This window comes from Clupea harengus, chromosome 23 (assembly GCF_900700415.2).
Source record: "Clupea harengus chromosome 23, Ch_v2.0.2, whole genome shotgun sequence".
Classification (NCBI taxonomy): Eukaryota; Metazoa; Chordata; class Actinopteri; order Clupeiformes; family Clupeidae; genus Clupea; species Clupea harengus.
Window position 1 is genome coordinate 8,319,851 of NC_045174.1, and position 27,709 is coordinate 8,347,559.

General features: G+C 45.1%; 1 protein-coding gene across 2 annotated transcripts; it reads left to right on the forward strand.

The window, feature by feature from the left end:
- The first annotated feature begins 212 nt into the window (after window positions 1–212).
- tdrd1 (tudor domain containing 1) lies at window positions 213–27,684 on the forward strand. Of its 2 annotated transcripts, none has more exons than XM_031561280.2 (26): window positions 213–313; window positions 842–1,024; window positions 1,556–1,611; window positions 2,075–2,135; window positions 3,802–3,919; window positions 10,109–10,172; window positions 10,367–10,465; window positions 10,758–10,937; window positions 11,230–11,373; window positions 11,610–11,781; window positions 13,478–13,555; window positions 16,260–16,436; window positions 16,795–16,902; window positions 17,304–17,474; window positions 19,309–19,593; window positions 19,970–20,104; window positions 20,387–20,494; window positions 20,860–21,027; window positions 21,317–21,865; window positions 22,429–22,545; window positions 22,681–22,794; window positions 23,683–23,850; window positions 24,165–24,500; window positions 25,161–25,223; window positions 27,019–27,059; window positions 27,403–27,684. In XM_031561280.2, exons 2-26 carry the CDS (start codon window positions 865–867, stop codon window positions 27,475–27,477), a joined length of 3,747 nt encoding a protein of 1,248 aa, XP_031417140.1. In that variant the 5' UTR covers window positions 213–313; window positions 842–864; the 3' UTR covers window positions 27,478–27,684. The 2 variants fall into 2 exon arrangements, with proteins under 2 accessions (XP_031417140.1, XP_031417141.1); XM_031561281.2 differs by having other exon boundaries at window positions 10,379–10,465.
- Window positions 27,685–27,709: the final 25 nt, after the last annotated feature.

Genomic DNA, 27,709 nt, shown 5'->3' on the forward strand with positions numbered 1-27,709 from the left:
GTACTCAAAATGCACATTACAAAGTTGGATGGAAACCCGAGAAGTGATAACACCACAATTTATTATTGGGATGCTTGTGCACAATGCAATCTATATGTGGATAGTGAGTATATCTGCAAGTGAAAATGTAGGGCCAATCTTCAGTAAGGTATGCCTTTCAGTTTATTTTGCACAACACAGCTTCTTACAACTTCTTGATCAAAGCCGCGAATACGTTGCCTTGAATACTACGCATGCGTAACAATCACCATCCCCAAGCAGACGGTGAAATAAAATATCCACGTGTACTACAGAAAAGCAGGTGTCTGAAGAGGTATGTGAAATATTAAGAATATGCAATTGATGGAAATATCTTAACATGTTAGGAATCTAAATAACACAACCATATCGTATAAAGTCCTTGAAGTGGGATGTGTCTTTCGATTAACTGTTGTAATTCAAAGAATATCTTCTCCAGCATGCTAAGTGTTAACGATAACTGGTTAGCTGATTGGCTACTACTTTTCCCAAACATCTTACTATTTGACGTTCTTCAGTAAATATGGTGCATCTAAAATTAATAATTCTGCTTCAGCATTGACAGCAAAGATTTGCAGTCCAGTGTCCACACAATATATTTATCAGAAACTCTTTGAACCACTAGCCTAGTAGCTTGCTAATCTTGCTAATTTGGCTAACATAGTCGCTCATTTCAAAATGCTCTCTCGTCCAACCATGCTTTCCACGCTGGATGCGTTTCACATGATATTTTGATTTGTGTTGGTCAGTACTTTGGAATTCATCACCGGAAGTGAAATAACCCTAACCTTGAACTCTGTGGATATGGTCATCTTATGTTTAGGTGGTTTATTTGCCCTTGCCAAAATGAACCGAGCCTTCATTTCTCCGGTGGTGAGGCCGAACCTTCCTCTACGCAGACCCGCCACTGACCCCGGTGTTGTGTCCCCATCTTGTTCATTGTCTCCTGTACCAACTGAGTTAGGCGGTTACCGGGTACCAGAGCAATCTACACCAGAGGTCAAAGGTAGCTACACTTCCCTGTATGTTGGATGTTAATCTATCTTAAAATAAGTGGAGGAGTCAGTAAAGTCGCTTCTCCAATATAGCTCCTTTCTTTCCATAAGTATGGGCTCTTACAGTTGAGACTCTTAACCCAAGCAACACCAAAGCTTTCCATAAATGGATTTGCAATCATCAACACATGACACTATAAAGCTTAGACCAGGCAGCATGTTCCTCTAGTATTACACAGAACACCCCAGCCGTAACACGTAACAGTAAAAAAGGCTGTTTTTATTCTAAACATTCAGTTTTGTATTACAATCTCTTCTCTCCACAGTCTCTTCAAAGTGAGTGAGTGAGTGTTACTGTGTTCTTTTTTAGCTTTTAAATGAACAATTGGTATGCATCTACAAAGATCACACATATTCATTAATTAGAATATCACAAGTGCCGATGTCTGTTTCCGCATAGCATACTTTTTTTTTTTTTATCCCTTGTAATGGATTACCCAGATGGGAGACCATTCATTGTTCTCTTTTCACATCTTCTGCAGGAGCCATAAACAGACAGGAGCCAGACAGACCTGTGTGTGCAAACGACCTCTCTACGGTTTGTGTTCTCAGTTAAACCTGGTATATTTTGTGACGTGATATGCATGATGTTATGCAGTGACAATTTGTTAGTTCCTTCCCAACTCAATTTTAGTTTTGTGCAGTAGCACATGTCTTTGTCTCAGAAAAAGTGATCATTTGACACTTACAGTGCAAACCCATGACACCGTTACCAGCGACGCGATATCTAAATCCCGTGCATTTCAACGGGAGCCAATCCATTGTGACGTAGACCACCGCTTTGGGCGACGCGACCGATAAAAGTTGGAAAATGTTGAATCCTATGCAAATGAGGAGCGATTTTTCCAGGCAGCGGCCAATCAGATTGTTTGGTGTCGTCTCTGACAGTTTGAAAATGCTATTTCCACATGCTACAACACGCCCACTCAAAGCGATGCAAGCGTATCGCGTCGCTGTCATGGGTTTGCACCGTTACTCACTCTCATCATCTCATTGTCTAGATAATGCTCGCCATGCCTGGATCCACAACAGTGAAGTTGTGTAACTACTGCGGTCAACAAGGTTAGTCAATTTTGCAAACCTTATTTATTGGTTGAAGGAAGCAATATAGACTTAAATGAAGAATGCCGAGTGGTTTTTGACATCAATTTATTTGTTGTTCCTTAGACTGATCACAGTAATGTCATGGCCAAGTTTTGGCAGTGACACAAATTTTGTGTTTTAGAGCTTCATTGGCAAAAAAAATGTACTTCATCACAAAAACCCAATTTTCACAGTTTTTTTTTTGGCCCTGGCACAAAATGACCAGCTGACATAATTGTAGTAATTCAGGTGAAATCACTATAATTTTTGATAAGATTATAAGAGCAGACTGGTTGCTATAAAAGGAGGGAAGAAGTGCTTTAAATCCTTGTTGTCTTGGTCGTCAATGGTTACCTCCAAAGAAACAAATGCAGCCATCATCTCTGCATCAAAATGGCCTCACATACACCTGAAAGAGCAATTTACCAGATCAAGAACTTCAAGGAGAGAGGCTCAACTGTGGTGAAGAAGGCTCAGGACGTCCAAGAGTGTCCAGCAAGCCCCAGGACCGTCTCCTTCTGAGGAGTCACCTGTGGAATCGTGTCGACACCAGTGCAGAACTTGCTCAATATTGGCAGCAGCTGGGTGTGAGTGCATCTGCACGCACAGTGAGGCGAAGACTTTTGGACAACAGCCTGGTGTCAAGAAGGGCAGCAAAGAAGCCACTTCTCTCCAAGAAAATCATCAAGGACCGACAGAAATTCTGCAGGAAGTACAAGGATTGGACAGCAGAAGACTGGTGCAAAGTTATTTTCTCTGATGAAGCCCCCTTCACACTGTTTGGGACATCTGGAAAATTGATTGTCTGGAGAGAAAAAGGTGGAGGCTACCATGAGTCCTGTGTCGTGCCAACAGTGGAGCATCCTGAGACCATCGTGGGGTCGTTTCTCATCCAAGGGAGTGGGCTCACTCACAATTCTGTCCAAAAACCCTGCCATGAATAAAGAATGGTATCAAAACATCCGTCAAGAGCAACTTCTCCCAACAATCCAGGAGCAATTTGGTGATGATCAGTGCATTTTTCCAGCATGATGGAGCACCATGTCACAAGGCAAAAGTGATAATGAAGTGGCTCAGAGATCATTACATTGAAATTTTGGATCTGTGCCCAGGAAACTCCCCAGATCTTAATCCCACCAAGAACCTGTGGTCAATCCTCAAAAAGCGGATGGACAAGCAGAAGCCCACAATTTGTGATCAATTCCGAGCACTAATGAGGCAAGAATGGATCGTCATCAGTCATGATTTGGCCCCAGAAGCTGATGTCCAGTATGCCAGAGTGAATTTCAGAAGTCATGAAGAAGTGTCAGCATTGTAAATATTGATTTATTTTTTTTGTGCATAAATTTTATGTATTTGCCAATAAAAGCCTTTGAAAATTATGAAATGCATATAATTATTCTTCAGTATACCATAGAAACATGTACAAAATCAAAAATACTGAAGCGGCATACAAAATGTGTCACTGCCAAAACTTTTGTGGTGTGTTGATTTTATTCACCTTTTGTTGATTTTATATTTTGCCTTTTTTTCACCTGCCCCTAATAAATCATACAGCTGTCCTTTCACCGTTGAATACTGTGCTGTTCATGTGGTGGGCTATGAGTCAGTGCTAGTTCAGTTGTGTACCTTTTGGCTTTCGCAGGTCAGCTAAGATGTTCCAGCTGCAAGAAGACCAACTACTGCTCCGTTACCTGTCAGTCAGAGGACTGGCCCGCACATAGACACATCTGCAAGACTACTGATTCAGAGGTCGACCAAAGGTAATCGGTGTGATTGTGTCAGCATGCTGCCATCACAGTAACGTTCTTCTGAAGTCTTATTCCGTCCCTCCAGGATTTTGCGATCTTGCGTTTTCACAAATTCATGCAAATTCTGGGTGTTTTCCTTAGTTGCCAGTTGCAGTTCTCTCGAAAAGCTTATAACCGTATTGTATATCAGATCAAAGTAAAATGAACAATAATAACTATAATAATAATATAAAAGATTTATCTTGTAACAAATACATTAGAATGACAGAGGAGTTCTAAAGAGGCACGTATTTAAAAGCTTTGTGATGCTCTTTAAATGTACCATGGCTGTCGTTGATCGGTTAGTATAAAATAGGGTGATATTGATGGAATGAAACCCAAAAGGACTGTATTACTGGTTGTGAAATAGGTGACAATCGCCACAGGTCTGTCCGGTTAGAACAAGAACGGATGCCAATGTTCCAATGAGGTCTGATTTATTGCACACACACGAAGTGAAGACATGAAGTGGTTGATGAATGATGCCCGTGAATATAATTATCCCGTGTAAAGGGACTTATATCCACATTTGAATCCGTGTTTGAACCGTGAACTGACTGATAGAATCCGTGGTTTCTATTAAACATCACAAATGACAAATATATACAATTAAATACAATAAAGATGAACCATTATATACAAGATGAATGAATATAATATATACAATATGAATGTTACGGCTATACTGTAAATACGGATCTGTCCCTTAAAATACCGTGCCGTGTAACGGCGAACATTCCATATCTCCGTAACAAAAGTAACTGGTTGAACTGGCCTCGGGGTGAAATGTGGATGCTACAGATGATAATGATGACTGTAAATAACAGATACTATTTACAATGAACTGAACGGACTACAGAGCTAAATGATACATATAACAACACTTACATTCTTGAACGACGCACGGCAAATGATCGCGAATGTCTTTGAATGAATTGAATTGTCCGATGTGCTCCTTGAAGAGGACTTCTCCAACTCCGCTTGACTTGACCCACAACTTGGCCAGAGGAGGGTCGGCCTTATATAGTGGAGAGATGACGGGGGCCTTGAAACTGTCTTGAAACTGTTGAAGTGGCCAAATGGTCAGTGAAATTCCACTGTGCACGAGCCCCACGGAACTCTGGGATCAACTGATAGGCTGACCTTTCATGGACCCCAGGTCCCGTGAGTGGCCGGCACAGTGGGGGTGCACAGCTGGATGCAGCTGGTGAAGCAGCCTTTTTAACAGCCGCCCTCAACTTTGCGTAGCAAAGGTGCTTTCCTGCAATGAGCCAGTTGCATCCTGCAGGAATGATGGGAGTCGGATTGCAGCGGGCCGCGTGTAGGTCCGGTCCTCGACCTGGATCTGCGCCGTCCGTGTGCTGATGAGGAAACAGCCACACCTGTGGAAACAGAATGCAATGCGGGCTTGGAAAGCCGCAAGCTGGATGGGTGAAGGTCAGCCATACTGGGGATGACTGGGTTGCTGTGCCATCTTCGGCACTCAGCACAGCCGTGCTGGTGCTTCCTGACGGCCTCTCTCCCCCTCAATATCCAGAACCGTCGCCGTAGCTCAGCAAACACCCTGTCCGGGCCTGGATGCATGAGTCGGCTGTCACCATTCTGAATAATGAGCTTGGTGATGGGGTGATGCGGATCCAGCACTATGGGGTGCAAGGTGTCTTCCTCCAGGGACTCGCACCTGCGGAGCCGCCCCCCCACACGGATCAGTTGGACCCCTGAGTCGAACTCAGGAGCCAAGGTGAGCAGTCTGCTGGATGCAGAGACAGGTTTCCCTGTGGAAAGAAGAATGAATTCCTCCGGGAAGCAGTCTCTCTGAACTGTCCGGAGGAGAGCAAGCTCAGCTTGCCTGACGTCCTCTGCTGCGGGGTCTGTGGGCGTGGCCGCCCCATGACATGCTCTGATAGAGGCCTCCAGCAGCTCTTGGTAGCTGCTGAAACCTCCGGGGTCTGGAAGAGACTGAGCAGAGGTCACAGAGACGTTACCACAGAAGAATGACTTCCACAGGTCAGCAGGCTCGTGGAAGGATGACCCGTCTCTTCCTGCTGACGGGAAAGGCTTCTTCCTTGTGTCTTTGCTGCTCCATGCTTCTGCACGGATGGACTCCTGACGCAGCCGTTTCCCAGTGCCACACCGGTGGCCAAGGACGGACTGTTGGAGTTCTTGATGAGGCAGGCGATCCACCTTCACTCTGACTGTCTTCTCCTCCTGTGACCTGACAGTGGCTGTGTCCTGCTTTGACCGTGTGATGAGCTTCACATTCGGGGAGGGCAAGACATCCATCTGCCAGGGCTGAGCCATGTGATGAGGCAGCTCAACCGTTGGAGGATGAGTCCCAGTGAGTAGACACTGAGGGGTGGAGGACTGATGCAGGGGTACCTTGAACGGGCCTTGCAGTGTCCAACCCAGGCGTGTGTTCAGTGCAGCCGGTCCACCTGGTGGGCCTAGGTGCACTCGCTCAACTGGGGTGATGAGATGAGGGTAGTCAGACCCGATGAGGAGCAGTGGTTGGGCCTGACTGAATGACTGCAGGGGCAGACCTCTGAGGTGATGATAGGCCTTCTGCAGGGCTTTGAGCGGGTATGAGTGGGTAGAGAGGCCAAGCTCCGATGCGGTGAAAGCTTGCTCTATCCTGAACCGCTTCTGAGGTTGACTGGCTGATGCCACGGAAAAGGAAACTGACCTCCCTGGCACAGACTTGCCGTCCTGACGGATAGTCCGGAGTGCCAGATCCTCCTTCCGTCCTTGAAGACCCAGTTCCTGAGCAGCACTGTGTAGCAGCATTGTGCGCTCGGAACCGTCGTCCAAGATGGCGTACGTCTCCATCTTCCTGTTGCCATTGTACAGGCACACCTTCACCAGCTTCAGCAGCACACTACTACCCCTCCTGGTAGGATCAAGGTAGTCCGTCACTGGCTGATGAATGGCGGGGGCTGGCTTCCCTGGTCTGGCGTTCACCTCGTGCAGCACTTCCAGATGCGTCAGATTGCATGTCTGACATCTGGCCTTGAGGTAGCACTGCACTGTTGGATGATCTCTCCCACACCTCCAGCACCGTTTCCCTGTCTGGATCCAGCTGACCTTCTGATCCTTTGACAGCACTCTGAAGGCTGTGCACTGGTTGAAGTAGTGCTGGCTGCTGTTGCAGAACGGACAGTACTTTGGTGGCTGCTCTGGCTTCCGTGGTGAGGGCTGTGCTGTCTTGGTGGGCTCGACTGCCTTGACAGGGGAGTCACACCCAAGCAGGACAGTGGTGGAATGCACGGCTGGGCTCTGATTCGCCCTGACGCCTCCCTGGCGGTCAGGTGGCTCTTCCAGCGGTGCTCTGGAGTGGATGAATGGCACCTCATCCTGCTGAACACGGACCTCCTTCTCCAGCCAGTAAGAAAAGTCCAGCAGTGTGGGGATTGGTGTCCGAATGGGGTCGATGTAGCGTTTGAACTGGATGCGCAGGTCATGTGGAAGCTTTGACAGCAGTCGTGACACATGTGACCCACACTCCAGTTCTGTTCGCCCTTCTTTCCCCAGCTGGTCCAACATCCCCACAAGGGCCCGCACCTTTAGTGCGAACAGGCGGAACCCCCTGCTGTCACCGCTCTTCACTGGAGATTCAGCAAGGACCTCGTTGATGCGCTGCAGAGCCAGCCTGTGTGGCTGGCCATAAAGCTCGGTGAGTGATGCCATGGTGTTGGTGTATGGATACCGACTGTTGCAGTAGGAGTCTGCTATCAGCAGAGCATCCTCCAGCTTCAGGTGGTCGACCAGGATCTGGTACTTGAACCGCTCAGTCGCATCCGCAGGCAGGATGTTCTCCAATGCCAGCTTCAGGCGGGCAAACTGGCGGGGGTCTTCATCTGTGAAGCACGGGATGTGAGGCTTTGGTCCTCTGTAAGTGCTCTCTCGTCGGGGAGGAGTAGGTGGCCCGTCGTAGGGACCCTGCCCCAGTGGCCTCAGTCCAGCAACCGGGTGTGATGCTGGGTTGTAAGGACGAGCTGATGAGGTGCGAGGAGGAGTGAATGGCACCATGTACTGCGGTGTTGGTACCTGAGATAGCGGTGCGTGAGCAGCTGGGCTGTGCTCTGGACGCATATGCATGCTCCGCATATGATCAGTCAGCTCAGCCACAAACTGTTGAGGTGGATGATGTGGGCGTGGCACCTGCCACGGAGACGTGTCATCATCTGGTTGGACCACCAGCTGAGAATGATGAGATGTAGTCCACGGCGCACCTTGCAGGTCATCCGCTGGCGGAAGGAAGGGCTGCCTGGTTGTCAGTGGCGTGGACGAGAAGTCCGGGAAAGAAAGCCTTGAATAGGATACCCCACTGTCTGCGACATGGGGTCGTCCTCTGGATGCGGCAGCGAAGCTGGTGGTTGGAGCTGGTGGTGCCTCTGATGCACGTGGTGAGAGGGCTTGGACAATTTGCTGCATATCAAGCCTTAACTGCTGATTGTCCTCCCGCATCTCCCTGAGAGCTGAGAGGAATGCCTCTGGGAGTGGGCTTGACTGCTTCTGTCCAGAAGGTGGTGCTAGAGCGTCCACATGGCTGGGACTGATGGCTCCACCAACGGCTTGGTCTGGAATGGTGTGTGGAAGGTGACGTCTTGGCAGTTCAAGCAAGAAGTCCTCCAAGTACCGTGGCTGACGGCCCTCACGGCGAGCACGGGTGTTGTCTCTTGGCATCGACATCCTGGACTGTAGTAATTGTAAAATCCGGCTCGAAGGACCATATAAAATAGGGTGATATTGATGGAATGAAACCCAAAAGGACTGTATTACTGGTTGTGAAATAGGTGACAATCGCCACAGGTCTGTCCGGTTAGAACAAGAACGGATGCCAATGTTCCAATGAGGTCTGATTTATTGCACACACACGAAGTGAAGACATGAAGTGGTTGATGAATGATGCCCGTGAATATAATTATCCCGTGTAAAGGGACTTATATCCACATTTGAATCCGTGTTTGAACCGTGAACTGACTGATAGAATCCGTGGTTTCTATTAAACATCACAAATGACAAATATATACAATTAAATACAATAAAGATGAACCATTATATACAAGATGAATGAATATAATATATACAATATGAATGTTACGGCTATACTGTAAATACGGATCTGTCCCTTAAAATACCGTGCCGTGTAACGGCGAACATTCCATATCTCCGTAACAAAAGTAACTGGTTGAACTGGCCTCGGGGTGAAATGTGGATGCTACAGATGATAATGATGACTGTAAATAACAGATACTATTTACAATGAACTGAACGGACTACAGAGCTAAATGATACATATAACAACACTTACATTCTTGAACGACGCACGGCAAATGATCGCGAATGTCTTTGAATGAATTGAATTGTCCGATGTGCTCCTTGAAGAGGACTTCTCCAACTCCGCTTGACTTGACCCACAACTTGGCCAGAGGAGGGTCGGCCTTATATAGTGGAGAGATGACGGGGGCCTTGAAACTGTCTTGAAACTGTTGAAGTGGCCAAATGGTCAGTGAAATTCCACTGTGCACGAGCCCCACGGAACTCTGGGATCAACTGATAGGCTGACCTTTCATGGACCCCAGGTCCCGTGAGTGGCCGGCACAGTGGGGGTGCACAGCTGGATGCAGCTGGTGAAGCAGCCTTTTTAACAGTTAGCGCTAGCTAGTTTCACCAAACGGAGATAGTACAGGGCAGTAATTCTACACCACTCAAAAAACGATTCTGACTTTTTGTGCAGCTATAACAAACATTCAATAGTGTAGCAGGTACACGTAGGGAAGTGGATGCAGGGACATAAGACATAAAAGCAAACAAAAGTTAAGGTTGCTTTTAACATGGAGCAGAACGGGTGCTTAGAATGCTGATGTTTCTGGAAGATTCTCACCACAAAACGGCAGTTTTCATACATATGACCGAATACGTAATCAGTCACTCCTTGCCCTTCTCCCATGCCCCAAACTCTGACTTTTCCCACGACCCTCCCATAAATGCACCCGCATAAGTCATGAGAGCACAACTTGGACTAACTAGAGTTTTCAGTATGTGTACATAGTGATGTGTAGATTTTTCTGGGGGTGGTAGGATATTCACCAGGCAATGAAAATAAACTTCGGCTGGCTTGTCTGTCTGCTCTCTCCGTCCTCCTTCCTCCATTTCCTACAGTGAGAATCCAAAAGAAAGCCCAGTCATGTCTGCTGCAGCTGGAGCCAGTGTGGTAGAATCCAAGGTACTTTTGGATGTTTGTACAAGACCTATTATACCGTTCTATTCCAGTTGTCATTTAAGTGGTGCATGTTTTTTTTAGCCACTAAATGAAGCATGGCCAGGTTTAATCAAATGTTTTTGCTATGTTATATTTCAGTGTTAAAGGCTATATATAGTACACAATTCTACATTTAAAAACGTTCCTGCGTAATGCAGTCTTCTCAACAGGTGAATGCCAGGGATGCTCCTCAGACTAAGAGGGTCTACTTGCAGGACCTAAGCAAAAATGACATTCCCAAAGGAAGTGAGATCCAGGTATAAACCGTTCTAAAACATATGTTCTTATTCCTGATGGTCATTGTGTTTCCATGGTTGGATGATTAGCTATTCTTTACAAAGACCTAGTACTGTCTGTAACTCATTCTGTCACATACTACAATTCTCTGTTTATTGTAATGTAGCTCGGATGTGGAGACGGCAGCAGTTGCAGAGCACCTTTTGTATTCACTATGCGGGGTAGAGCCTTGATGTGGCTACTCTGTGTTTAACAGTCTGATGCTTCTTCAGAGGCTCGATGTAATTGTAATGACCAACCATCTGTCCACAGGCCTTAGTGGTGGATGTGCAAAACCCCAGCAAGTTCTTCATCCATGTCCATGACTCATCTATGAAGGAGACTCTGAGAAAGATTTCCATGGAGCTGCAGAAGACCTGTGCCGGCTTATCTGTTGCCCCACACAGACCTGAGGCTGGAGAGATCTGTGCTGTCAAATACTCCCAGGACCAGGTGAGCAAGATGATGACAATAATACGTGACATTTATATAGCGCTTTTCACAGTTCTCAAAGACGCTTACATCATGTCAAATGTGTACAAAGATGTCTCATCCTGATGCCAAATAAGTCAAGTCCATTTCAGCATGCTTATTAGGAATGACACTTTTGTTTTAATTAAGTAAGATGCTTATCTACCCATTGTATGGGACAGGCCTTATATATGATATACCTCTACATTGCTGTTGTTATGACACAAAAAAAGTCAGATGATAGAGTTGTTCTCATTGGTCTTGTATGATGTAGCACTGGTACAGAGGCCTGGTGCAGTCTATCAGTGGAGACCAACAGCACGCCAGCGTTCTGTACATTGACTTTGGGAACGAAGAAGATGTCCCACTCGTGCGGATCAAGCCTCTTCCCGACAGCATTGACCGCGCAGCTCCAAGCGTCAGTCCATCTCCTCATTGTCTTGTTCTTTCTTTTTTAGACAACAAAAATTAACAAACAACAATTTTCAGTAAAGCAGAGGCTAGCTTTATCAGCCATCACTGTCATCATTTAGAAATGATGCTTGAAATACATAATGGACGTTGTTGTCAAGGATTGCCATGGTCACCGTGACATGTCTTTTTAGAGGAGGTGTTTCTCCTCTCCCTCACTGTGTGACCTTCTTCCCTGAGCAGGCCCTGCAGTGTCGCGTAGCAGGAGTGGCAGCAGGAGCGGGGGGCTGGAAGGAGGAGTGTAGCCTCTTCCTCAAGCAGCTCCTCTTCGGGAAGAGCGTGGCCGTCCATGTGCTGAACGTCACCGGGGAGGGCCGGAGCCTCTACACCGTGGATATGAAACTGGCCTCAACGGGTATGGAGAGAAAAGAGGTCATTTCATTTAGTCATTTAGCAGACGCTAAATCCAAAGCGACTTACATATGTGCAACTTACAATGTATACACATTTTACATTTACACTGATGGCACACTGCACATCAGGAGCAATTAGGGGTTCAATGTCTTGCTCAAGGACGCTTTGACAGGGAATCGAACTAGCAACCTTCTGATTACTAAACGACTTCTCTACCTACTGTACCACTGTCGCCCCGGTGGAACTGGTCATGGTGTGGTTAGGTTTAGCATTTTTAAGGGCGAATTCCAATATCATCATCAAATGGCTTATTTTCCCAGTAATATTTTGAGCTGATAAATTTACCATGTTTTGTCTGTTGTAAAAGCAAAATGCATAAAGGAAATTGTAATGATTTAATTTGCATCTACTCTCTTTGAGAAACGATCCAGACACCACCAGGAGATTCTTTCATCATTCTTTTACACACTTAAATGTAATTTACATACCGTGCAAAAAAAAACGTAATAAAAACACATTTTTTTTTTTTTTTACGGATAGCACAGTAATATTACTTTATAGTATCACCTACTCGTGGCTGCACACAGCCTACATAATCAGCATAGTCTGTTTTCCCATCCACGACGGGCCTGTCAAAGGGTCTATATGGCCTAAAGGCGTGAACATCCCAACATGTGCCTTCACTAGCACGGATGCCAACATACGCTTGAAGTGTCTTAAAAGTATACTTATATTTCTGTTATTGCGTCTCAGTGCAGAAGCTCACCCAATCTCAGTGTTTGAATTCAGATAATATCTGACCATCATGTCAATCTACAGCAAAGACTGATGTTCATTTTTGTCTTTTTATAGGTCTGTAGTTATCTCTGCACCTTCACTTGGTGTCTAGTAGTTGTATTCCCAGGGGGCACACATACTGATGCAAAACTGCACTGTATAAAAGTGTAAATAAATAAATAGTGTAAATGTATTTTGCTTTCTGTTGATCCTGAACCCATGCTTTAAAACTTGTATGCACACGCGCCGTTAACTTGCACGCTATGAATGGCACCAACAATGGCATTGACTAGGGTAGCATAGGTAGGGATGAAGCTAATGTTAAATAGCTAGCCAGCGAACTTAAAGGCCGAGCTATCCTTACACCATTATGTTTTGGATCTTAAATAACGTTACATTCATCACGTTAACATTTTTCTTAAGATATGCAGTTTGACTGAAATGTGCCCGTGTTAATTAACTAAAATAGGATGTTAAAGTAGATAACTTGTTTTTATAAATAGTTCTAGTTAAAGTCTGTATGTAAACCTGCCATACACAGCGTGAACACAAGAGGGTGTGTTTGGACAAACATTAGCAAAACCTAAATGAGTGCCAAAACCGATATGGACCAATAGTGTCAAAGGGGGCAAAATCAACATATTACTCAATCCCTAGTTATAATGAAGGGACAGATCTGGTACTTTGTGTGTGGGCCTCCCACATCCTCTTGAGTTGTACAGGACATTTTAAAGCTAATTAATTCAGGGATTTTCCTGCAAGACTTGGAAAGGAATCAATGCATGCATTCAGAATGGTGTCAGGCACTAGCATTGTTTTTTTTTCACTCACATATTAGAATTTGGATTGAAACATTATTGCTTATTTTACTTTGTATTTGATGAGGCTATTATAATGTAATGCTTTTATGTCTTATTCAGATAAGGTCCTGAGCAGCTTCCTCCTGGAGCAGGGCTATGCTGTGAAAGAAGTCGCCCCGACCACGGAGCAAGAGATTGGTAAGAGTGAAGTTGTTGGTGTCTGTGTGTTTTTAACACTGTAGGGGTCTCATGTTCAATGCTTAGCTTAGAATTCATCCTGGAAGCGCTATATACAGTACACAAAGATTTCAGATGTATGAAACGGCACATGCAAGACTCCAAACACTTTTTCTTTGTGTATTCCAATCATTGACAAATGTAGTGCACATACACAAGAACCACACTCCACCTTCTCTCCTGCCTCAGTTACTCATTTTAATACAGTGAAGAACATAAATAGGCCTAGGTCACCCTGTGCTCTGATTTAGACAAAATGCCAAAAGCAAGTAGCAAATCAACCAAAAAGGATATTTCAGTGAATGCGCGGTGGAAGTGCTCTTATCTGAAGTAAAGGCTAAGATAAGTGGTGTCAGAGAGATGCACAAAATAATTCCCCGGTCTGGGAGTTAGCAAGGGTGTTTAGCAGCCATGTCTTTAACCGGGTAACCACAGTGTCTTGATGGGCAGTTAACCAATATATATTTTTCTTAAAAACATGCTCACATAAATTAAAAAATTCTGACATGCTCGTAACAGATTCTGATGAGCTTCGGAAATGGCTTAGGTATCCTGATTCTTAAGTATACTTAAGTATTCTGCACAGTGCACTGCCGTGTTGTGGAGCGCTCACAAGGGACAAGGGGAGGCAAAATGTTTTGGTTGTTGGCTCATCCATCATGAAAGTCGAGGCTATCAAGAGCCTGGAGAGACATTCTCTCGCTTGATTAAGTCACTGTGTGCTTTTTAGTGTAGTAATTTAAATCAGTTTTTATGGTTGAACAAGTACGAATTGTGTGAAGATAAAAGGATAATGATAATAAATAATATCCATACCGAAAGTAAAATTTCTCAGCTCTTAAACCCATTCTATATCTGATGCACAATTAAATGAAAATTAAGCATGAAGGTAGTATATTACTGATACATACAAATTAAGTCATTAAAAGCTAATGTTTAATTTTGGCAGGGTAAAAAGATATGCCTGGCCGGCAACTACTTTCATCCAAAAAGTCAATTTTGCTCCCTGATTGTGTCCAGAGAAGCTGCCCGTGGCACACCCCATCACCTTAGGATAAATGAATCACGAGTCCCTCCAGGTCACCTCGCCACTGCATTTCTGCATCACAGATCATTTGCATGTTGATGGAATGAGAATGCTTTCTATTAACAAAGTCAAATTCGACATCCGACGATGCCTTTATGTGTGTGGAGGCAATCACTCCACTTACATTGCCGAAAATGGATCTCGCTGCAACTTGCGCTTTTAATATAAGCCTAGTCAAGGCATATCTGACCCTTATACACCTGGCTGAAATATGAATGATCCTGTCCCATCCTGACCAGTCCCAAAGCCAATTCCCTCTGAAATGCCCCTGTTGTCAAGAAGCCCAGAGTGGGAAGCACTTGTGAGGGAACTGGCAAATGCGTGATTCCCAGGGCCCACTGCAGGGTACAGTGACTGAGGGGGGCATTTTAAATTGGCAAGGAGGCCAAGGCTTGTTGGATGACATTTGAATGCCAATGTCCTCACATGAGTTGGACTGTTACTGGGATGGGCAGTTGTGTAGGGTGGGCAGCCAGATTCAACATGAATACATAATGACCAAATCCTACCCATCAGCCATAGCGTAGGCTGTAATTGCAGCTTCATACCACGACAGAGCTTGATTCGAAATCATTGAAACTTTCCTGCTTCGCAACCCTAGAGTGAATAGGCCACCAATGTTTAACCAGGGATAAAAATAATCGATGTAGCTTTTAAACACACACTTTTCAAGCATAGAAATGCATTTTACTGTTGCTAGGTAGACACCATATTTCTTGCATGCCGTCTTTCATTACCTATAGGCCTACACTAGTTGTAGCCTGCTACAAAACATGATTATCAAAGCAATGGCACTACGAGAAGATTTATCAGCAAAACGTGTTGGGAGAACATAACTTACCCAGCTTAAGGTTGCTAGCATTTATCGTTCAAACACAGGTAAGGCTTTGGCCGCTGATATCTAATGAGAGTAAGCGGTCTGAATGTGTGACTTACATTACCTACGCCTACTTCAGTTATTGATTCATTTTTTTTTGTTAAAACACAAACATTCTGTTTAAGGAACGACATTTTATCTGAGGCTTTTGTATCATCCCTGGAGCCGGCCCTGGTCACTCCTCACAGTACCGCCCTCTTAAGCAGGTCCCAGTTCAGAACAGACTTCCAAGAGGATAGCTCTTGGAAATCTTAAACTGTTGATAAGCCAGTCTTCATCATGGAACAAAACATGTGCTGTCTCTAAATACATATTCCCTTACAGCAATTCTGCCATTGGCAATATCCTTTAATGAGGCTAAGGCTGCCATTGTAATTCTCTCTGTATAACATAGAATTTGCACATGCTTACATGTCCATTTATTTAACTGCATACATCTTTATGTGTTATTATGTCCATGTACCAAGAGTAATAGGTTTCAATTGTGGGCCTACAGATTCGTACCTCATTGTAGGTAGGATTTCTTTTTGTTCCAAGGTCCTGCAGTGTTGTGGTCTTTTTGCAGTAAACTGCTGTGGTCTAATGCATTGTTGCTGCTAACTGCCAGTCTGCTTGTTGAATAGTAGATTCATTCCACAAATGATGGAATCGAGAAACTGAGGTCTCATGCCTTTCTTGGTTTTCTTCCCCTTGGACCACAGACTCCATGCTAAACGCGTCTGTGGAGGAGTGCCTTTGCCAGTCGGACACCAACAACAACAACATGGAGGCCCAGCACCCTGCCCAGCTCACGCAGGAGGTGGGAGACTCCTTCACAGCCGTGGTCACTTACCTGCTCTCTCCCTCCGACATCGTCTGCCAGATGGTGGAGAATTCTTGTAAGTGAAGTTTTTGAAACCTGGAGATTTATTCAGAGGCGGCTGTTAAGTTCTTAAAGTTGGTGTTTGGGGTTGCGGAATATGATGTAGATCTAGGTCGTTTTATCCCTTGTGCATATCCCCTTGCTTTTTATATGGATTTAAACAATGAGCCTTCTGGTTTAGTGCTACGATGAGGTCTGCGAGATTCAGTAGAGAAATGGCACATTTGCTGTTATAGTAGAAACTGTCATCAGTAGCGTCAGATTCTTGTGAGAAGAAGACAGCTAATTTAATTGCATTACTTAGTGGCAAATAAATTGTGTTATTGGTGACCAAACATGAGGTCTGTGTGTGTGTGTGTGTCCACCCTATTCAGGTGTGATCCAGCAGCTGCAGTTGAAGCTGAAGGAGCACTGCTTCCTCACTCAGCCCAGCCAGAGCTTCAGGCCCACCCCAGGGTCCATCTGTTGTGCCCTCTTCTCTGGTGCAGTGTCTCTTTCCTTCTCTATTTCTCTATCTATCTATCTATCTCTCTCTCTATCTATCTATCTATCTATCTATCTCTCGTCCTCTTCTTGTCTGTTTTGTCTTTTTCCTTTTCTCCTCTGTCTCTCTGTTTCGATCTCGTTGTGAATCATATCCTCTCCTCCCGTATGTCCGCAATTTACAGCCCTAATTGTGTTACATGCACAATAAGTCCGAATAGTAACAGCTTCTACTAGTACTAAAGTACTATTAGTAAAATAAGTGGTCTTTCCTTCTCTGTTTAAGTACACATGGTATGTTGTTTATCATTGTATATATTTTGAGTGTCCTTTTTAAAGAATTGCTCATTTGTCCTTGAGAAGTCCTTCGGTAAGTGATCCTTCCTCTTGTGCTGTGTAGAGGATAACGAGTGGTACCGGGCGAAGGTGCTGAAGCATACTTCAGAGACGCGCGTCTCCGTGAGCCTCATCGACTACGGTAACGTGGAGGAGGTGGAGCTGGCTCTCCTGCTGCCCATCAGCGAGGACCTGCTCACGTTAGCTGCACAGGGTATCCCCTGCAGCCTGACAGGTACTGTGTGTGTGTGTGTGTGTGTGTGTGTGTGTGTGTGTGTGTGTGTGTGTGTGTGTGTGTGTGTGTGTGTGTGTGTGTGTGTGTGTGTGTGTGTGTCCTGCAGCCTGACAGGTAGTGTGTGTGTGTGTTGCACGTCGGGGTCCTGTTTGTCCCATCGGGATTTATTTTTCGATAATGACCGCTGGACTATACATCATTCCTTACATGTTTGTGTGTGTGTGTGTGTGTGTATATATATATATATATATATATATTAGGGATGCACCGATACCACTTTTTTACAAACCGATACGAGTATGAGTATTTTTATTTGTGTACTTGCCGATACGGAGTACCGATACTTCTTAGATTTGGTCTCCATGAAAGTGCAATTCATTTGGAGGCAGATTTTATTTTATCCTCTGCAGATTATGTCAAGCCTATAGTACAAAATTAACAGAAGGCTATTCCAAGCCAAAAACAAACGGAGCTTTCTGGTTTTAACAAAAAAAAAAGGCTTTCAAACAGACAATATCATCACATTAGACAAAATGCAAATATAACCAGATAAAGGCAATTCAATTTGCTGCATAGTTAACAACACAGCCTGCTTAACAAAAAGTGAACAGAACTATTACTGGATTAGCACAAGAGCACATTTCAATTACAAAAGGATCAAAAGAGTCTCTTGCTCTAGTACACAAACAATCACTTAACCTATGTGGCACTATAAGTCTTTCTCTCTACCGCTATCTCTCTGTGTGTGCATGCACTTTTTTTTTCTTTTGCAAGACGTCAGTTAAGATTGATTGCTTCGGTCTTGCGCCACTAGTGAAGTGAACTCTGTGTACTTAGTAGTGCGTCTTCAGATGTTTAATCAAATTGCTTGTGTTAAACAAAGTACTTTCCTTTCCGCCCCTCGACACCATACCAGTGCAGATCTTACACTGTGCCTTACTCCTGTCGTCATTTATCTTCAAATGAGCCCAAATCGCCGTTAAAGCAGCACAACGGAATTGCTAATCGCTAACGAGATGCTAGCGGCTAAATTTAGCGAAACCTGTATACTGAAATATTTTGACACTATGACAAACTTTCCTAACAGTCAAACATCAAGCAAGTGCAACACAAGACAAAACAATACTTACTAGTCCGGAAGAGAGTGGTAGGACAGGTAGGACAACGAATCACATTTTGTGTCCGCATAGCCTGACCAGTTTGATGCAGTGAAATACTGTTGAGTGGTATCGGTGCTTGGTATCGGCAATGAAAAAAACGAGTGAGTATTTTAACGGAGTATCGGCCCGATACTGGTATCGGTATCGGTGCATCCCTAATATATATATATATATATATATATGTGTGTGTGTGTGTGTTTAATAGATAGATAGAGCGAGGGGTGGGGTGGATGGATAGTGAAAGTCATGCAGTCATGTTTATGCCTTGATGTGGAATTCCAGAAAAAAGGGGCCAATTAATGTTTGTGACGTGGTCACCCCAGTCATCATTAGTGGCCAGTTACCCATAGATCCTTTGATCACCTCAATGAGCATGCCTCAACAAATCACGATTCAAGTTCGATGCACTTTTGACTGCATGTACCTTACGAAAAGAACTGCTATATAAACTTGAATTTGTATATTTAAGAGAGAAAGCGGGAGTGACAATCCTTAATGTGTAATTTCTCAGACATTCAGTGAGCCATCTGTGCTGGCTTCTGCACAAGAGTTTCTTCCTGTTAAAAGGGAGTTTATTTTTGGCCACTGTGGATTGGGCTATTTATATTGTTAATGGCTCCATTTAAAAGTACGGCTGATATTGAGATGAAGCCTTGTTCCCCTCTGCGCTGCAGGCGTCCGGCCCCCTGAGGGCGGCTGGCCGGAGGAGGCCGTCTGGATGCTGAAGAGGCTGGTGTCCAACCGCTTTCTGCGCGTGGACGTGCTCGGCCGCCGGCCCGGTCGTACCCTGGTGGCCATAGTGGACGAGGCCAGCGACCCGCAGACAGACGTGGGCGAGCTGCTGGTGTCCATGGGCTATGCCCTCGCCGAGCCCAAAGCTCCCCCACCAGAGTCCTCGCCGCAGGGGAAGCCCCAGCCCAAGAGTGGAGCCGGCCTGGGAGCCATACCCAAAACCCCCGGTAGGAGTACAGCACCAACGCCTGGGTTACTGGAAGTTATTTGTTGAGTCTCTTTGATATAGATGAAGGTCAATAAAACAAAGTTCTTTTATTTTAGAAATATATTTTGAGGATTAAGCATACTGTTTGGATGTTTTGACAGGACCATGCATAAGCTTTAACATTTGACATTTATCACTGCAGCTTTCAAGTTACCCTTCATTGAATGTCTTTTGTCAGTGTCTAGTCTGGACTGTTTTTTTGTTTTGGTAATATTTCACAAATATGGCTTTGACAACAGCAGTAGTGCAGTGAAAGCTGATGTGAGATGTATAGCTTGTGTGTGGGTGTGTCAGTTAGTCAGTCAGTCAGTCCTGATGCCTCATTTTTCCTGTAGTGGTGAACGCCCCAAAGGCTCAGAAGCTGGAGTGGTCCTGCGCTGAACTCCCGTGTGAAGGCCAGCTGGCAGTGATGGTGGCTGTGGTTATTGAGAACCCGGGCCAGTTCTACTGCTACCGCTACATACCTGAAGGTGCTGCCCATGCCAACGACACCATAGTATTTCAGTAGTAGATGAAAATGGTTAACTATATACTAATCTTTTATGTCTTTTAATGTATATAAAAAATATATGATTTCCATGCCATTGAATAGTGTTTTAATTTGTGCGTGGTGTGTATAAGCTCTTTTTGTGAATATTTGTGATTTACCTCATGGTGAGTTATGAGCCATAGATTTTCACTAAATGCTGTCTCACAAATGGAGGCAGTATGTATGGTAGTATATGTGTATTTATCTTGTGTGTGTGTTGCAGACCAACAGGCGTTGGCAGAGCTGTCTGCTGAGCTGCTGAAACACTGTCAGGGAGAAACGGCTCCATTCAGCCCAGTGGTGGGAGAGCCCTGCTGTGCTCTCTTCTCTGGTGAGATGCTTCTCCACTCTACCAACAGGGGGCGCTCATCTGCAGCATGTGGATGTAGTGAAGTGTTGTAGTGGACTATGTAGGGAAGTTCCTCCCATTCATACTTAACTGACAGACATTTAAAAGAACTTAATCCCTTTACTGTATGTGTGTAATGCACATAATGTCATCATTTTACCTGAGCAAAGTATACTTGACAGACGGTTTCAAACAAGTGGTTGTGTGTTCACATTGCTAGCCATGAGGAGCTGTGGGATTGTTTCACTTTGTTCAGTTTTGTTTGCAGTCATAGCAGTAGTGTGCCATTGTGGCTCTACCTGACTCAGTTTCTCTCCGTGTCCATGTAACTGCTGCATCCCTGACAGATGGCAGCTGGTACCGAGCCATGGTGCAGAGTGTGGGGGCTGATGGGAAGGTGCAGGTGTATTTCGTGGACTACGGGAACAACAGCACAGTGGAGGCGACACACCTGAGGACCATAGAGCCACGGCTGCTCACCCTTCCCTTCCTGGCCATCCGCTGCTGGCTGGCAGGTATGGGGCTTTGTTGGTGGGCACGACTGAAGCAAATCCACATGAAATAGCAAACAAATGGTTGTCTTTTTGGTCATTTTATTAAAATTGAAGTGTGTTAGCTTTGGAATATTTTATGGACTTGTGGCATTGATTGTTTATGATTTGAGGTATTTGCTAAATGTAAGATGTGTTTTGCATTCTTCTAGGGTAATGTTTGTGTTTATATATGTGTATTTTTATATTTGATTTATATGAATGCTTCTGTGAAACATATGGTGTATCTGTGTTTGTTTGTGTGTGAGTGCAGGTGTGGAGCCAGTGGGCGGCCAGTGGACTCCGGCTGCCATTCAGAGAATGCGTGGGCTGTGCGTTGGCAAGTACCTGACCGGACGCGTCATCTCCATCACTGAGCGAGGCTATGGCATCGAGCTCCAATCAGACACCCACAGCATCGCGGGAACACTCATCTCAGAGCAGCTGGCCAAACCGCCCAATCTTAACCAAACATCTTCGCCACACGCTCCCAGCGCAGCCAATCAGAGCCAACCTCCTGCCCCTCGCACTCCCACTCCCACTGCAACCAGTCAGAGCCAGGCCCCTACCCCGAGCATTGCCAGTCCCACCAATCAGAACCAGGCGCCAGCAACACGCCCTCCTAGTATAACCAATCAGAGCCAGGTCTTAACCAATGCCACAAGTCAACCTCAGGCTTCAGTCACTCTTTCTCCAGTACCCACCAATCAGAGCCAGGGTCCTAGTACACGCCCTTCTGGTGCCACCATTCACAGAGAGCCACTGGCTGCAGCTCCACCAATGAAGCTTCCCACCGCGGAGCAGAGAAAAGCGTCCCAGCCTAGTGAGTCTGTGATTTTTGTTTTCCTTGTTAATCAGTCCCCTGCATGTGTTTATAGGTGTTAGGATTACTCTTCAATTAGGAGTGTTGACATAAGCAGAGATGGGTACCTCAAGAGTGAGAGTGAGAAGGTTAAAAGTCAGGTTGTGAGAAGTGAAATCATTGTTATGGTATATTTTGTAGTTTGGCTTTACCGTGATTTTGCCTCTCAGTGTGTGAATGTACCCCCGTGTGCCAGGCCATCAAATAAAGGTTTAAATAGCCATCAACATCCTGAATCCTTGGCTGTGGTCGGATAGTCTTGGTTGCTTAGGAAGGTTCCTGGTAGTGCTAAATGCTAAAGAAATGTGTCTTTCTTATCTCCTTAAGCGTAGGGTGCACTGGACCGTCGAGATAATACTGTCTCTCAATTCATTGTGGCAACAACTTTTAAATCCTTATGAATTCTCCAATTCTATGAGTTTTCCATTGGGGTCAAGGATCGGTGGTTAGGAAAGGACATGGGATGTAATTTTTATGACAATCTGACCGCGGCCATTGATTCCTCTTGCCCCTCTCCCCGTCAGCTCCTACCTTTCCGCTGGACTGGAAGACGGAGGAGCTGCCTTGTAACCAGCCTTTCGTGCCGCAGGTGGCGGCCGCCATCAGCCCTGCACTCTTCTACATAATGAGTTCCGCTGAAGGTGAGGAGCCTGTCATTTGATCTGTTATGAACTTTACCTATAGGAGCTCCATTCTGTGCATTGTTTTATTTTATTTATTTTTGTAATCTCTGCTTCATTGCTGACAAGCACGCGTATGAATGTGGTCTCTCCCAGTTAACGCAGATCAGATCCATGCCCTGATCATGGAGGTGGACAACTACTGCAGACAGGCCTCACCCAGCCAGACCAAACCCTTGCCGGGTGCGGCATGCTGTGCCCAGTTCTCAGGTAAGCCTGTCCTGCTACACGACAGCATGCCCTGCTACATGACAGCCTGCCCTGCTACATAGCAGCCTGCCCTGACAGTCACAGTAGGTCTTACTCATTCAGAAACAGGCATCATCATTTCAAGTCATTGAGGAATGTACCATTTAAGCTGATGAGACACAAAACCCTACTCGGACCATGCTGTTGGTTTAATCCAAGCCCTATTTTAGAACCTTTCGTGGTGAGTTACATGAACAGACTCGTGGTTCAGTCAGAACCTTTCAAGCTGTCCCAGGTTTACCGTAGGGCTGTGTTCTAAGGGTCAGAGCCCTTCTAGATGCACAGCTCCGTGGGATCTGTGGCAGCCAATAAGAGCGCTGGGTTGGCCGCCAGGTGCTCATCAGAGCCCTCCTTCCCAGGTGGGGAGCTGGGAGGTGTGGAGTTCCATGGCATTCCTACTCCGAAGCCCACTAATTTAACGTCTGCAGCGGGGTAATGACACCCTCCAGGAGCTGGCCCAACGCCTGCCTGGCCTGCCCTCTTAAACACTGTGTGTGTGTGTGTGTGTGTGACTGTGTGTGTTACTGTGTGTTTCACTGCGCATTCCGTAAGCTTGCTAAACACAGGATTACCTTAACGGCTTTTCCATGCATTGTTCTCTGTCAATGAACAGAACAAATTTGTTTGTAGTGAGTAGACAAGATTGTTGAGCTTTCGTGCTGAAACATGTAGCTGTTTATTTATTTTGCTTTCCTTTTTCCAGCTGGTTCTGTAAGCATTTTCCTCTCTCCTTACAGCTGGTTCTGAACATATTTGGCCGAAGTATACTGCATAAAACAAATGTAAAATTGTTAATTTCTACCACCCTCACAGTTCGTACTTGTTGTTGTGTTTACTCCTGTGCCTCAGGAGATAAGAAGTGGTACAGGGCCGTGGTTCTGGGCGTCAGCAGCTCCAAGGTCAGTGTGATCTTCGCCGATTTTGGGAACATGGAGGAGGTTCCGTTCTCCCACGTCCTGCCCATCCCTAGAGACTTCCTCCAGATTCCCGTCAGGATTGTGCGGTGCGCCCTCTCTGGTGAATACCCGTTTTACCGCCATCCTCTGACCCATTTGTCTATCCCACATATCCATATCCATGCTATAACTGATGGAAATGCAACTCATTTAGATTGTGAGCAAGGATAATATATCAAGTGTCTAGATTTGACCAGTTAACATTGCATAGGTGAACATGGCATCACTCCACAAAACTGTCTGTTAAGACCTGGCTTTTTGCTGCAGTAGCTTTGTGAAATCTCCGGTTGAGTGATTCCATCCCTCCATTCATGTATCTCTTCATTCATCCATCCATCCATCCGCTGCACTAAAAGCTCTTTCTCTGTCCCCCAGGTAAGGAGCGTTTCCCTTCCGTGTGGCCTGAAGGGGCCATGGAGGTCTTCGGAACGCTGCTCAGCGGCAGCCTCCAGGCCTCCGCTCAGGCCTTCGATGGCACTCTCAACCTGCTGGACATCACCCACCAGGCCAATGGCCCCATCAGTTCCCTCCTGCTACAGAGCCTCCAGGGGGCCCAGGCTGGGGCCAGTGCTCAGGAGGCCCCGGAGCAGAGCACGGTCGTGCAACATCACCTCAGCAGCGCCCCTCTACCTAGGGCTCAAGCCAAGAGTCCAGTGGCAGCTCCAGCCAAACCTCTACACAGCACGCCCAAACAGGCTCCTCCAGTGACAGGTAGCATTTGGGACACATTAGTGTCGTTTTCCCTTGTTGTTATTTTCACCCCAAAGACGACTTCACAACCGCTGTCTTTGAAAACTCTCTCTGGAGGGCCTCAGAGATCTGTGGAATGACTATGCAGTAATAATTTGCCCCATTAACCACCACAGTCCAGCTTGAACATGAGGGGGATGTTTAGCTAGTTAAATACAAGGAATGGAGTGCTGTGTCAGCCTCACTCTCAGGGGCAGATGAGGCCACTTTGCAGTTATCTGTTATCCATATGTGAAGACACCCCTCATAACTAGTACTGATCCTAGATATTGATTCTATTCACTGGTGTTTTTCAAGGAGTCAGGTTGTTGGTTGCACAGGAATGCAAACTTGGGCAACCCAACAAAGCCTTTTAGGACAGCAGCCTCACTCAACCAATCAGTGGATGTAGAATCTCCAAAACAGTTCTTGTGAAATGCCCATAAACTTTAGTTGCTCACAGTAAAAATCTTTAAAAAACCTTTCAGCAAAAGTTGCATTAGTACAGAGCTCCTCTTCCCCAGTAAGACACATCTCCAGGTATGTGTTTTGAACCCATAACGAGGCAGAGGTGTCATTTCCCTTTCCCCCCCATTCCCCTCTGCATGTGTGGATGCATTTATGATGTTTGAATTATTTCAGGTGGCCTGAAGATGCCGGAAGCCAAAGACACACTAGGCAGCACCGGCTCAGTGCTTAATGATGGTGTGTATGCCCACCTAGCATCCCCCAAAAAGGGATTTTAGGAAGGCCAATCATTGTTCCTGTATCTTTCTTTAAACATATGCTGTAGCTTTATTTGTTCCTTAAACATAATGACACAGAAGCTATTAGCTATATGATATAGATATCATAGATAAAGGTTTGTTGATCAATGCATGCCTCAGGAAACACTGCGATGTACAGTACTGTGCAAAAGTTTTAGGCACGTGTGAAAAAAGGCTGTAAACTAAGAATGCTTTCAATAATGGAAGTGTTAACAGTTTATTTTCATCAATTCTTCATCAATTAACAAAATGCAGTGAATGAACAGAAGAGAAATCTAAATTAAATCAATATTAGGTGTGACCACCCTTTGCCTTCAAAATAGCATAAATTCTTCCACATACACTTGCACACAGTTTTTGAAGGAACTCGGCTGGTAAGTTGTTCCAAACATCTTGGAGAACTAACCACAGATCTTCTGTGGATGTAGGCTTCCTCAAATCTTTCTGTCTCTTCATGTAATCCCAGACAGACTCGATGATGTTGAGATCAGGGCTCTGTGGGGGCCATACCATCACGTCCAGGACTTTCTGTTCTTCTTTACGCTGAAGATAGTTCTATGACATTGGCTGTATGTTTGGGGTTGTCCTGCTGCAGAATACATTTGGTGCCAATCATACGCCTCCCTGATGGTATTGCATGATGGATAAGTATCTGCCTGTATTTCTCCGCATTGAGGACACCATTAATCCTGACCAAATCTCCAACTCCACTTGCAGAAATGCAGCCCCAAACTTGCAAGGAACCTCATTATTGTACCGCTCTCCAGCCCTTCGGCGAACAAACTGCCGCCTTCTACAGCCAAGTATTTATAATTTTGACTCATCAGTCCAGAGCACTTGCTGCCATGTTTCTGCACCCCAATTTCTATGTTTTCGTGCTTAGTTGAGTCACTTGGCCTTGTTTCCATGTCGGGGTAGAGCTTTTTTGCTGCAACTCTTCCATGAAGACCACTTCTGGCCAGACTTCTCCGGACAGTAGATGTGTGTACCTGGGTACCACTGGTTTCTGCCAGTTCTGAGCTGATGGCACTGCTTGACATCTTCCGATTTCGAAGGGAAATAAGCTTGATGTGTTTTTCATTAGCTGCATTAAGTTTCCTTGGCCGACCACTGTGTCTACGATCCTCAACGTTGCCCGTTTCTTTGTGCTTCTTCAAAAGACCTTGAACAGCACATCTGGAAACCCCTGTCTCCTTTGAAATCTTTGTCTGGGAGAGACCTTGCTGATGCAGTATAACTACGTTGTGTCTTGTTGCTGTGCTCAGTCTTGCCATGTATGACCTTTGACATGAAACTGTCTTCCACAACCTCACCTTGGTGGCAGAGTTTGGCTGTTCCTCACCTAGTTTTAAGCCTCCTACACAGCTGTTTCTGTCTCAGTTACTGACTGTGTTTTAACCTACATGTGAAATTGATGATCATTAGCACCTGTTTGGTATAATTGGTTGATCCTACACCGCACTATAATCATACAAAATCCCTGTCTTTGTGCAAGTGTACCAATAAGAATTGATGCTAGTTTGAAGGCAAAGGGTAGTAACACCAAATATTGATTTTTCTTTTGTTCACTCACTTTGCATTTTGTAAATTGATAAAAATAAACATTTATTGTTTAGATTTTTCAAAGCATTCTTAGTTTACAGCATTTTTTCACACCTGCCTAAAACGTTTGCACAGTACTGTATAGTTTTAGCTCGTAGTGTTCACACTGTCCTTTTTTATTTTTCTTCCAGCCGCTCACACGCCATGCTGCTGCAGTGAATTGAAGAACAAGGTGAGAGCCTGTTTCACATAGCATAAGCTGATATAATATGCTCCACTTAGTCATTTTGACTACCAAACTTGACATCCAAACCAATGGAGCTCTAATTAAAGAGACATAGAGATGCCTCAGGACCTGTTGCAGCACTGCACTTAGATGGAGTCGTCACATTTGACATTGGAGGAGACTTTTGGCCCAGAGTTTTGCTAAGAACCACACCTTTAGAGGACTTCATTGGTTTAAGTGTAGATTTGAACAGATATTTGAATGACCTACCTGATAAAGATGATTGAGTTTTGGTTACATATAGTGCATGCACATAGCATACTTAATGATGTGTGTTCTTGCTTTACAGATGGAAAAGCTTGAAGACCTCATTGTACATCTGATGCAGCAGATAAACGGATGGCAGAATTCTGTGATCCACTGAGTTAAAAGAGCCTGTATTTTATTTTAACAAAGTTTTATTGTTTAATGTTGAAAAAAAATTATGTTGCCCAAGCAAAGATGATGGCGGCCATATATGTTTTTTGACAAAGTCTGTTTTATTTTATTTTACTTGCTGGACTTGTAGTTGTCTTGGTCAATTGAGTGGTGTTCCTGTTCTGTTCAAAGCACAGTAAAACAAAAAAAGTTCCGTTTGTGTAGTGTGTTGACCGAAG

Bases quoted from the DNA above. Each gene is read 5' to 3' on its own strand.
- tdrd1 (XM_031561280.2), top strand. From the start codon at position 865: ATGAACCGAGCCTTCATTTCTCCGGTGGTGAGGCCGAACCTTCCTCTA. The intron at 1,612-2,074 runs GTTTGTGTTCTC...CTCATTGTCTAG, and splicing joins GTGCAAACGACCTCTCTACG to ATAATGCTCGCCATGCCTGG. The intron at 27,060-27,402 runs GTGAGAGCCTGT...CTTGCTTTACAG, and splicing joins GCAGTGAATTGAAGAACAAG to ATGGAAAAGCTTGAAGACCT.